Raw genomic sequence first — 12,875 nt, 5'->3', positions numbered from 1 at the left:
CTAAACTGGGTATTGTGGCCCTATAGAAATGCTGTGCTCATATTTTGGAGCTGATTTAGATTCGGAATAGTCCTGTTTTAGCCCTGGTTTAGATTCAGATGTTCTCAGAAGCCCAAATATAGACATATAGATGTTTCTTGGTGTTAACATTTGAGAACCACTGGTATGCTAATGGCTCGCAACCTTTTTGGTGTCAAGTATTCTCTAGGCCAGAGCTTCTCAGAGTGGGTGGCACGCCGGTTTGGGGAGGGGGCACATTACACGTGACGGATGTGTTTTGGAACACACGTGCTTCTGTCCTGGTTCTCTTCACGCCGGGAAGTGCATAACTTCAAAAAAATATACTTGAGTTAAAGAAAAAACGCAAAGTAAAGTAGGCTACGATTAATGGTAAAAACATAGACAAAACAGGGTAAAAATGATAAAAACCCAATTATCAAGCTACAGTCGTCAGGGGAGCAAGGTTTGTAAGATGAATTAATGAATTATTGACATTTTTAAAATGTTTATTTTACAAATGTATGGAAAACAGTTATGCAAATGTAAGGAGCTTATATTATTGATTATACAGACAAAATGGTTATTATTCTTTATTTGTTCTTAACTAGCTCTGACCTTGGTGGAATGACACGGAATGGAAACAATAAAAACTCATTTAACCATCATTTCTGTCCTTTCTGCGGTTTCTTTCCCCTTTGATCCCATGGGCATTGAAGACAATGAAACATAAACGCAGTGGTGTGAGTCAGCGCCACAGAAAGCAGTCTGTGTGTGATGGTCGTGGACCTGCAGTGATAAAAGTGATAAAAGTGATCCACAGTGACGAGACGTAACGCGAGTGTGTCTTCTCCTTGAAAAGCTGTATTTACAGCAGTGAAGCGCCAATCCTACACTGTCCCAGAGAGTTTTCTCACATTTTGAGGAGGCAATCCCCTAATTCATGTACTAGTTTTTAGAAAGTAAATTATTATGTTCATTGTTATCCTTTTAAATAAATATCCCTTTAAAAACCTTCTTGTATTTCAAATGTAGCCTACTGAAAATATGTATTTTTTTTTTAAATACTATTAAATCGCACTTTAAAAATAAATAAATAAAGTATGAAATAATTCCAAGTACCCCTGACCAGTCCCTGTACCCCAGGTTGGAAAACACTGCTCTAGACATGCCGCTTTGTTGCGTAGGCAGTTGTTCGACCCCGGGGAGCTTCTAATTAAAACAAAGCCCTTATCCGACTAAACATAATTATACAGCTTAGTGTGTTGCGTAACATTATCATACGTACACAAGCCATGTAGCACACGTGGACGCCCAGGGGAATATATGATTTAGTTTAGCAGAGATTAGCGTCATCGTGTGGTTGAATTGGGAAAAATAGGTTCCGCTTTAAACGTGTTTCCGGTTTAGGCGGAAGCGGAAATTGCCCTTAACAAACATGTCCGCTGGCGCTCTGCGTTTGTGAACAAAAACAACACTTGTGGATCATGGCTGAATGCGGAGTGGACGAGCTTTCCCAGCTTGAATATCTGTCATTGGTGTCTAAAGTTTGCACGGAACTCGACAACCATCTGGGGATAAACGACAAAGATTTAGGTACGTGTTATTTTATGAGGAACGTTGCTGCTACGCCTCGGCTAACATGCTAACACTAAACATCATCTTAGTATTTCCACCTGATTCGCGCACTAAGCTGACTTTTTGATTTGTTTGATTTGCAGCTGAATTTGTTATAAGCCTCGCCGAAAAAGAACCTTCATTTGATGGATTTAAAGCGCTTTTGTTGCAAAATGGAGCCGAGTTTACAGTAAGACAGTACTTACCGTTACACTGTTGTGCTGACGCGGTGAACTGTAGATTTCTGATGTCTTTTTTATTTTTTTGTAGGACTCTCTCATCAGCAACTTGCTCAGACTCATCCAAACAATGCGTCCTCAGACCAAATTGGCCTCTGCAAGTAAAGGTAATCTTTAGTTATTGCTTGCGTTTGGGGTTTTTTAAACTTGGAATCTTGTCTTGGCATGTTTTTTTTGCAGCTGTAGGCTCCGAGGCTGTGGTCAAACCAAAGTCAGAGAAAGACCGAATAAAGGAACTGTTTCCAGCTTTGTGCAGAGCCAATGAGCCAGAGCCACCGGTACTGGTCTTATTTAAAATGTTTGGAATCATCTCTTGTTTGTCTAAGCATGATTTATTGTTATTATTTTGTGACTCTACAGAAGCTACTTGATGAAGAAGATGTGAAGATTGCTGCAGAAGCGATGAAAGAGCTTGAGATGTTCATGCCCAGTGTCAGTGCTGTCAAACCTGAAAGCAACAAAAGCAGGTAACGTCTGTTTTAGTCATAACTCTTGTATTCTATTACTCTTGCTAATGTAGATTATGTAGATTATCAGTGTTTCCCATAGATCTAGTAAACGCTGATTATGATATGGTATTTAGTTTACATAAAAATATTCTTGCTGCTTTTTACTGGTAACTCAGAATCAGAATAAGTTTTTTTGCCATTTGTCAATGAACAAAATTCACAAACATAGGAACTTGTCCTGGTGATTCGATGCAGCACAAACAACAAAACAATGAATAGCTACCGGATACTGATGTGCAATTCTGTCGTATGTGCAATTACTGTGAAATTCATGTGCAATCTATGTGCTGTCGTGACACATATTCATGTGCAATTACTGTCGGGATCACATGCAATGGTATTTATTTATTTATTTGTCTATGGGAGTTTTTATTTATTTATAGGAGATCTTCTACTGAAAGTGTTTTTCAGACTTCCTATAAGTGATCTGTTCTTCTGTATCTACCTCTGTATCTACCTGCGTTGCACCAATGAAATTTCCCCATGTGGGACAATAAAGGAATATCTTATCTTATCTTATATAATATACAAAATAGGTAAGTAAAGTTAAAATAAGGTTAGAAATAGACTTGATATGTACCTAAATAAAATATGGAGTGTAATAAGAAGTGAATAGGCAGTGTTCATGAGTCCAACGGCAGAGGGAAAGAAACTGTTCTTGTGATGGAAGGTTCTGGTCCGGATGGACCGTAGCCTCCTGCCAGAGGGGAGTGGCTCAAATAGGGTCCAGGGTGAGAAGTGTCAACCTGCACGTCCCAGAGCCCTGGAGATGTACAGGTCCTAAAGGAGATGGAAAATAGAGCGATAGATAGATAGATAGATAGATAGATAATCTTATATTTGATACTCTCTGCACAGGAAGGATGTGATGGTCTCCTTCAGTCTGGTTCCTGCCCAGAATGTTGGAGACCTTCCACCCCTGCATGTTGGGGTGGATGGTAATGAAATGGCTGATTCGCTGGCTAAAAATTCCGTTAGGCCGCCATCAATTGATGTGATGGTTGAAACAAGCAAACCTGAAATTTGTTTAGAATCATGTGTTTAAACTTTGGCGGGATTATTGGAATTGTCGTGATACTGTATGGTCTGTATCGGATACAAAGTAGTGTTGGTCCATGCAGATCCATAGGCAGGAACGCAGGGGAGGAAAGAGCCTTTGCTCGCATGAGAATGGGCCACACTGGACTATTGGTCGCTGAGTAGGATAGGCAATCATCCTACCGGTTTGTGTAATCACTGTCAAGAGCCAGAAACTGTAATGCATTGCCGAGCAGAGTCAGCCTATTCCATTGCTAATGGTATCGCTATGAGTTCCGTGGTGATCTTCCTTCTTCTTTTTTGGTGTTTTATGGCAGTTGGTATCCAAGTGTTACATTACTGCCAACTACTGTATTTGTACGTCTTAGACTTTGGACTTTATTGTTGCTGTTGTTGTTGCTATGCTACGTTCAATGGCAGCCGGCAGCCATCCGAAAAGGCGCATTCACTGCTGCCGTTGCACGTCTTAAAAATATGCGATTTACGCGATACCATTTATTATTTTTTTAAAAGAAGGGAAAAAGGAGATAGAGAGACACAGGGAGAGAAAGAGAGAGACAGAGCAGAAAAAAAGTGATCTTCCAATTACCCTGTGTTATACTTTATTTTTCTCACTTTGAGCATCACAACAGCGGGTCATAGCAGCAGTTCCCTGTAGCAACGGGGCAATTTTGGACAAACACATTTTCAACATATTTCAAGTTAAAAAAAACAACATATAGTTCAAACTTTGAGTAAATCAAATGTTTTTTTTTGGCCCATATCCACAAACTTGGTATATATTGATGTTAGCTCGACTAATACATACATTTTCCTGTTAATATAGATCTGACAAGAGCAGACGTCACAGCCGAAGCCGCAGTCGAAGCAGAGACAGAGATCGACACAGAGATCGGGATCGGGACAGAAAACGGCGACACAGGTCCCGCTCTGGCTCCAGATCTCGCTCTCGGGACAGAGACCGTCACAAGGACAGAGAGCGAGACCGGGACAGAGGCAGGGACCGAGATAGGGGCAAGAGGAGGCACAAGTCGTCTCGCTGGAGTGAGCGGTCTCCGAGCCCCCGCAAAGAAGACAGAGAATGGAAAGAGAAACCCGTGGACCGGCCACCGCCCGAAGAGCCCTCTGTAGGTGACATCTACAACGGCAAAGTCACCAGCATCATGCAGTTTGGGTGTTTTGTTCAGCTCGAGGGGCTGAGGTAAGACACACATTTAAACACACATTGCTGTTGATTTTAGGGAATCGTTTGGAAAGCTGTGTCCAACTTAATGTCCCACGGTTATTTAATGAGTCAGTCAGCTCTTCTAGTTTATGGGTGGGTTTCTTTGGGAATTCCCTCAATCAACGTGTAACATGCACAATAGGCTGTGCGTGATCAAGGTCCGAAAGAATGACCAAGCTGAAGTAGGGTAACATTTAATCACTCATTCATACCTTTCCATTCATTGACTGTTATGAGGGATGCTATTATTAGAATTAGAATTGCTGTCTGTAATTGCAAAGATTGAAACTATAATCCATAATTAACCATGAAACCATAATGTTTAGGCTTTTAATACTTGGGTACGATTATAAAAAAAAGATTGTATTGTATTTTAAACTAAACTGTGTTTGCAGGAAACGCTGGGAGGGTTTGGTCCACATCTCTGAGCTGCGAAGAGAAGGTCGAGTGGCCAATGTGGCAGATGTCGTCACTAAAGGTCAAAGGGTCAAAATCAAGGTCCTGTCGTTCACTGGCTCCAAAACCAGTCTCAGTATGAAGGTAAGGAGAAAAAGTTCAAGTTGAAGTGGTGCAAATGTGTTTTGGACAAGTTTCTTCATGCATTAATGTGATCTTCAATACCAGGATGTGGAGCAGGACACCGGGGAAGACTTGAACCCGAACAGGAGGAGGAACATGGGCCCAGATGGAGGGGAAGAGACTTCAATGAGAAACCCGGACCGACCCAGCAACCTGAATCTTGGCCATGCCCCTGAGATGGAGCAGGATGACACGCTGGAGCGCAAAAGGCTCACCAAAATCTCTGATCCAGAGAAATGGGAGATAAAGCAGGTATTTATGCATCTATGGAGTGTATTGAGAAGTAAATGTGAAAACCTTTCTAAATATTTTGGGTTTGTTCTCTCATTAGATGATTGCTGCCAATGTTTTATCAAAAGAGGAATTTCCTGACTTTGATGATGAAACAGGGATTTTACCGAAAGTGGATGATGAAGAAGGTACATACTCTTTACTTTAAACTTTAACTCTGTAAATTTGATTTGTACCTTTTTAACTAGTGTACACAAGATTACATAAACACTAAGCATTGCTATTCTAACATAATAATCACAATAATTAGGAGGGTATAATGTACTAATACTGTATAATGTTTTCAGATGAGGATCTGGAAATTGAGCTTGTGGAAGAGGAGCCTCCGTTCCTCAGAGGTCACACCAAACAGAGCATGGATATGAGTCCTGTGAAGATTGTGAAGGTGCGCTATTTAATAATATTTAGTGCTTACACATGATTTATTATTTACATAAAGCAAATGTAACCAAAGTATTCCTTCTGTGCGTCAGAATCCAGATGGCTCGCTGTCGCAGGCAGCCATGATGCAAAGTGCTCTGGCAAAAGAGAGACGTGAGCTGAAGCAGGCGGCGCGAGAGGCGGAGATGGACTCCATCCCCATGGGCCTGAACAAGCACTGGGTCGACCCACTGCCTGATGGTAAGACATTTAGTCTAGAAGATTATGGGTTTTCTTACTCATAATTTATTACATAAGATTATGAGTGAGAAAACACCAGCTGGTACAGCTCACTTTATGTCAATTTAAAACATCTGCTGACTGGAAATTAACGCTTTCATATTCTCAAACTCCAGACAAAGTTTTAATCAGTTTTAGTCCATATGGAATGAGTGTTAAAGCTTTGGCGTGGAATGCGTTGCACGCGTCCACAAAAACAGGCCTTCGGGCTTTAGAGTCGTGGAGATATTTATCTGGTTTCCTGCAGAGTTCTCTGTCCGGATGGAAACATCTTGCTTGAGTGTGCTCTGCTCGGCCTGCGGTGGTCCAGGCCTGTCCTGCTCTAACCCTGCAGAGCCCTCTGATGGATTCATTAATTTACTCTGTTTCCAATTTGAAAAAGACAGTTCAGACAGTCTATTTATCTTCCTTTTGTGCAGTTGATGGGAGGCAGATTGCTGCTAACATGAGGGGCATTGGCATGATGCCCAATGATATCCCAGAATGGAAGAAACATGCCTTCGGGGGAAACAAAGCATCCTACGGAAAGAAGACCCAGCTCTCCATCCTAGAGCAGAGGGAGAGTTTGCCCATCTACAAACTGAAGGAGCAGCTCATTCAGGTGACTGTGAAAACTATGATTGTAATCACCTTACAACAGTGCTAAACTGAGAACAGCTGCTTCAAGCTAATTATCACATTTAAACAAGCTTATTTCCTCTTTGTTGTGGGACTTGAAATATCGCTCCTACCCTTCTAGGAACCTGCAGCTGTTCCCATGATTCACCTCTAATTGTGCTTTTACTGTGTCTGTCTCAGGCCGTGCATGATAACCAGATCCTGATTGTTATTGGGGAGACGGGCTCCGGTAAGACCACCCAGATCACACAGTACCTGGCTGAGGCGGGCTACACCAGCCGCGGGAAGATCGGCTGCACTCAGCCTCGTCGTGTGGCCGCCATGTCTGTGGCCAAGAGAGTCTCAGAGGAGTACGGGTGCTGCTTGGGACAAGAGGTATGTTTATTGTGTTGTTGTTATGTTATGGAGTTTAAGTCGCACCAGCCAAAAAATGCTTAATAGAGAAGAAAAAAACATATATAAGTTGCACTGGAGTATGAAATGCGGTTGCAAGTGTGAAAATGACAAATAATATCACATATAAGTTGCTCCGGAGTATAAGTATATAAGTATAAGTCGCACCCCGGCCAAAACTATGAAAAAATGTGCGACTTATAGTTCGGAAAATGCGGTAGTCTATTTCTCATGATGCCCATTATGTCAGTGTTTGTTTCAGTGTCATTATTTTCACAGACACATCCCATCAATGTAACTTCCTAATAAATGTATTCTCTTACGTGTTTTTCTCAGGTGGGCTACACGATCCGTTTCGAGGATTGCACGAGCCCAGAGACGGTGATCAAATACATGACAGACGGTATGTTACTGAGGGAGTGTCTGATCGACTCTGAGCTGGGACAGTACTCCATCATCATGCTGGACGAGGCCCACGAGAGGACCATCCACACTGACGTCCTCTTCGGCCTGCTCAAGAAGGTAAGACGCGAGTCGGTTTAGGCGCTCTATTAAAGTAGGGACTCATAACCTGAGATGTCCCGCTGCATGGCTTTAACTGTATTATTGAAACGGTACATAAGCCTAGAACATTCACTTGCCTGTTACAGACCGTACAGAAGCGCACGGACATGAAGCTGATCGTCACGTCCGCCACTCTGGACGCGGTCAAGTTCTCCCAGTATTTCTACGAAGCGCCCATCTTCACCATCCCAGGACGTACGTACCCCGTGGAGGTCCTGTACACCAAAGAGCCGGAGACGGACTACCTGGACGCCAGCCTGATCACCGTCATGCAGATTCATCTCACAGAGCCGCCTGGTATGTCTTTAAGCAGCGTTCACCTTATAGGAGGGACAGAGGTGACCCACTCAGTCTGATTTTACTCACTTTGCTCTAAAAGTGAGACTAATGGATGTCAGTGATATGCAAAATAATATATATGTACAAATGATGTTACTTTATTACTGTAAACAAATACTATCCCACCAAACAACAACATATGTAGTCCTAAAACTGTATTCAATAAGATTATTCAAATAAGACCAGACCTCACTGAGAACAATAAACTTTACACTCATGAATTGTTGTTAAAAAGATGAATTACCAATGAAACACGGTTAACTAAAGCAAAGGTAAACTCACTGATTTAAATATTGAAGTAAGAGTATTGGATTAAAGTGCCAGAGCTTCTTCCGTACATTAACTTGTAAACACTGGACTGGACTCGACTTTTTCCAGGTGATGTTCTGGTCTTTCTGACCGGTCAGGAGGAGATCGACACGGCTTGTGAAATCCTTTATGAGCGCATGAAGTCTCTGGGGCCCGATGTCCCTGAACTCATCATTCTGCCGGTGTACTCTGCTCTGCCCAGTGAAATGCAGACTCGAATCTTTGACCCTGCTCCTCCGGGCAGCAGAAAGGTACAGACTGATTTATTTATGTCACTTTTCAATGGGAGTTTTATGTTTTTACCAGTTAAAAGTTTGGGCACACTCCCCATATTAACGGTGTATTCATATTAAACTGTTAGTGTGTTTAAAAGCATACAAGCCAACATTCTTTTTAATCCCTGTTCAGGTCGTCATTGCTACAAACATCGCAGAGACCTCTTTGACCATCGACGGGATCTATTATGTCGTGGATCCCGGATTTGTGAAGCAAAAAGTTTACAACTCCAAGACCGGCATCGACCAGCTCGTAGTCACTCCCATTTCACAGGTAAACTCGACACGTCCTTTAGAACGTTCAAACAAACAAATGAAACGAATCGGCGTGTTGTTATTCACACTCCCCGCTGTGTTCTTTTAGGCTCAAGCGAAGCAGCGCGCGGGCCGTGCCGGAAGGACGGGCCCGGGAAAGTGCTACAGGCTGTACACGGAAAGAGCCTACAGAGATGAGATGTTGACCACAAACGTGCCCGAGATCCAGAGAACCAACTTGGCCAGCACCGTGCTCTCACTGAAGGTACGAAGACGGTTAAATGATCGATTCAATATTTGACGATTTAAGTGGCGTAGACATTTTTTTTTTTTACTGACATCGACCGCTGTCCGTCTTTCCAGGCAATGGGCATCAACGACCTGCTGTCCTTCGACTTCATGGACGCTCCTCCCATGGAGACTCTGATCACAGCCATGGAGCAGCTTTACACTCTAGGAGCGCTGGACGACGAAGGGTTACTCACGAGACTCGGGCGAAGGGTAAGACTTTACGAGGCCAATATCACCAAGCACCGTGTAGACTGTAAGATCCAGACCAACAGGGAACACTAGAATAACAAAACGTAAAACAAGAGGTGAGATTAAAACTGTAAAAATGTAAAATTCAGAAGCAATTAAATGCAGAGTTCTTTTGTTTGTGTTGTTATTGGCCTTTTAACATGATTTTAACTGCTTCTTGACTAATGTGTCAACTGAAAGTGCACATTACTTTATATCAGTCAGTCTCCTCAGGAATTGGGTTCATCCAGTAGCTGCAGAGGGAATTCTAAAGGAGAAAGGAGCAAACCTAGCTTCCCCAACATGCTAATGCTAATTTGGCCACACAGTTGTAATGAACACAGTTTGATGGTAGAAACTGGTAGAAAAATAGATTCTGAGGCTCAGAGGGGAGAGGACTAAACGGGATTCATCAAACTAGCGTGAATTAAGCTAAATTCAACTCCTGCTATGCTTTTTGATGAGGGAACAATAAACATAAAAGCTCAGTCAATTTAGCATAACACGGATGAATTATTATTCTGTCGAGCTGAATCGATTTTTTTTTTTTTGATGACCACCTTTTCTGTTTTGTCCTGTAGATGGCGGAGTTCCCCCTGGAGCCCATGCTGTGTAAAATGCTGATCATGTCCGTCCATTTGGGCTGCAGTGAAGAGATGCTCACTATTGTGTCCATGCTGTCTGTGCAAAATGTCTTCTACAGACCAAAGGTAACCAACGAATACTTCATTAAGACATAAATCAGTATTCGTTACTTTATTAAGACCAATAAAGAAGTGGGGATGCAGTGAAAAGGTGACATCTGGTCGTGTATTAGCTGTGATAAAGATACAGCATGCGTTCCTTCATTACTCCGACTTTATTTGTGTCTAAACAAGCCAAGTTGCCATGGTCCCAGGGTTGTAATCACCAAACTCAAATTCCTCAACCGTATTATGTGACCAATAAAGCTGTTGGTGTTAAATTTCCGCCTGTAATTCCTTTTTTTTATAGGACAAGCAGGCATTGGCCGACCAGAAGAAGGCAAAGTTCCACCAACCCGAGGGCGATCACCTGACGTTACTGGCCGTGTACAACTCGTGGAAGAACAACAAGTTCTCCAATCCCTGGTGCTACGAGAACTTCATCCAGGCCCGGTCCCTGCGCAGAGCTCAGGACATCCGCAAACAGATGCTGGGGATCATGGACAGGTGGGACCAAAAGACCCTTTGATATAGAAAAATTAGATTTAGTTTAGATTTGTCCGTTCTCGCCAATTAACTATCATCAGATTATATTTATAAATTTGCTAAAACATGCCTGAAAATGTCTCAACTGAGCGTAAACGTGCAGAAATATTCATGCTTTGTTTGAAGGGGTTTATTCTTCTAAACGATGCTTAATTTTATGTATATTCTGAACATTTTCCATTTCTCGTTAGACAATGACTGGCCCACATTAAGCAGCTCTGTGATGTTCCATATTACAACATCTTACATTTTCTTCTCACAGGCATAAATTGGACGTGGTGTCTTGTGGTAAAGCGACCGTCCGTGTTCAGAAGGCAATTTGCAGCGGTTTCTTCAGAAATGCGGCCAAAAAGGACCCGCAGGAGGGATACCGCACCCTGATCGACCAGCAGGTGGTCTACATCCACCCCTCCAGCGCCCTGTTCAATCGACAGCCCGAATGGTACGTGGACTCTTTGTGTCATGAGCGTGTGTAGTATCGCCCTCTGGAGGTTCATTCGTTTTCGGATGTTTGTTTTTTTCTCGTCAAAATCTATAATGGCAAAAACGATCCAGATTAACAACAGATTTGAACATAAAACGCATGTGTCATGTAGAGTTAAATATGCTCATTAAACTGTAAAAAGGGAAAGATGATGTATTTGTAGCATGAGAAATGTGGTTTTGATCTTTCCCGTAGAGTTAAGCGTTGAGAAAATTATATATTACATTCTTAAACAGTTTAAACATTGGTCCATCTTTTCTTTTAAAATCATTTCTAACTAATATTTGCCATATACGTAACTTGAAACGATGCTTCCAGTTATATAGGAGCTGCTGAAAGTGACAATAACTAGTTCTAACTCAGTTTTTGGTGAATCATGTGAATGTGTGTATTTATTCCACATCCTGATAACAATATTCACACTATATAACAAACAGAAATGTGCTAAAAGTGTCAGCTAATATGAAACGACTAACGTTTTGTCCATTTACAGTTTCAATCAGCTCTTTTTCAAGCATTTTAAATCTAAATGATGTACTCGATCTTCGACATTGACCATATGATTGACCGTTTGACCTGCATAGATCTAACAAGTGTGGTTCTGTCCTCAGGGTGGTTTACCACGAGCTGGTCCTGACCACCAAAGAGTACATGCGCGAGGTGACCACCATCGACCCGCGCTGGCTGGTGGAGTTCGCCCCGGCCTTCTTCAAAGTGTCCGACCCGACGCGCCTCAGCAAGCAGAAGAAGCAGCAGCGCCTGGAGCCCCTGTACAACCGCTACGAGGAGCCCAACGCCTGGAGGATCTCCCGGGCGTTCAGGCGCAGATGAGCGAGCGGCGGGCGATAGTTCCGATCCGACTCCACCCATTCCCTCAAACGTCCAGCGTTTAATTTACAGGCGACGCGATCGGGAGGGGACGTCAAAAGGACCGTTTTATGACTCGAGATCGAAAGCGTGACGCGGTCGAGGCGATTAAACGTAAGGTCGTTCTGTTTTAGGCGACAGTTTTACAGCGCTGAACCAGACGTGGAAATAAAACTCGACTATTTGACCTTCATGACAGAAACTCGGTCAGTCCGAAGCGTTTTATTTTATGTTTATTTGAGGATATCGAATGTTTTGCATGCTTTGTGCCACATGTGTAACGCTTCTTTCACACATTTTGTAGCCATGTGATTATGAATCTGTTTTGTACTTGTAAATGAAGCGATTAAGGCGCGGTGTTCAATGTAAATAATGAGTTCGCCTGGACGTTTAGCAGGAGAAAATGTAAAATGGCCCTATAAAAAATATATTTCTTAGACCTTCAATTTTGTCATCTCCCCATATAATTTTTTTTAGAAGGCAATTGTTGAAAAAAAAACATGTTAACTCTAAAAAACTCTAAACTCTAAAACCACATGAAAAACTGTAAAAGAATAAAACTAAAAATTGAAGAATTCTTGTGTTGTTTTTATTTAATAGTCGTTTGTGACACTCTGAATTACTGAGGTGTATTTTGATTAAGCCGTTTTGGTCAAATTTTCAAACAATTGGGTTAAACGTGCTCATTTATAAAGCTTAGATCCAGACTCTGGTTCAAGGATGACTCGAATAATGTCACATTGATCTGGGGAAATAATAATACAAAGTTATTTAATCATTAAGCTCTCTGATTCCACAAAACTGCACTAACAAGTAATGTTGTCATGATACTAAAATGTCAAACTCTTAATTTTGACTGTACGTAAAA

At 42.1% G+C, this 12,875-nt stretch overlaps 1 protein-coding gene across 1 annotated transcript; it reads left to right on the top strand.

Annotated features, from left to right (window-relative positions):
- Positions 1 to 1,411: 1,411 nt before the first annotated feature.
- On the top strand, positions 1,412 to 12,000 carry dhx8 (DEAH (Asp-Glu-Ala-His) box polypeptide 8). Its single transcript, XM_072456927.1, has 23 exons — positions 1,412 to 1,593; positions 1,719 to 1,804; positions 1,885 to 1,960; positions 2,034 to 2,131; positions 2,214 to 2,320; positions 4,227 to 4,601; positions 5,021 to 5,165; positions 5,250 to 5,456; positions 5,536 to 5,623; positions 5,783 to 5,880; positions 5,969 to 6,116; positions 6,575 to 6,756; positions 6,954 to 7,148; positions 7,503 to 7,688; positions 7,817 to 8,027; positions 8,448 to 8,629; positions 8,787 to 8,927; positions 9,018 to 9,173; positions 9,272 to 9,409; positions 10,009 to 10,137; positions 10,421 to 10,617; positions 10,919 to 11,098; positions 11,752 to 12,000. Exons 1-23 carry the CDS (start codon positions 1,485 to 1,487, stop codon positions 11,969 to 11,971), a joined length of 3,654 nt encoding a protein of 1,217 aa, XP_072313028.1. The 5' UTR covers positions 1,412 to 1,484; the 3' UTR covers positions 11,972 to 12,000.
- The last annotated feature ends 875 nt before the right edge of the window (positions 12,001 to 12,875 follow it).

This window comes from Eucyclogobius newberryi, unplaced genomic scaffold (assembly GCF_026437365.1).
Source record: "Eucyclogobius newberryi isolate DKJ021-1_F unplaced genomic scaffold, fEucNew1.0.hap1 SCAF_20, whole genome shotgun sequence".
Classification (NCBI taxonomy): domain Eukaryota; kingdom Metazoa; phylum Chordata; class Actinopteri; order Gobiiformes; family Gobiidae; genus Eucyclogobius; species Eucyclogobius newberryi.
This window is presented reverse-complemented; position numbering and strand designations above follow the sequence as displayed.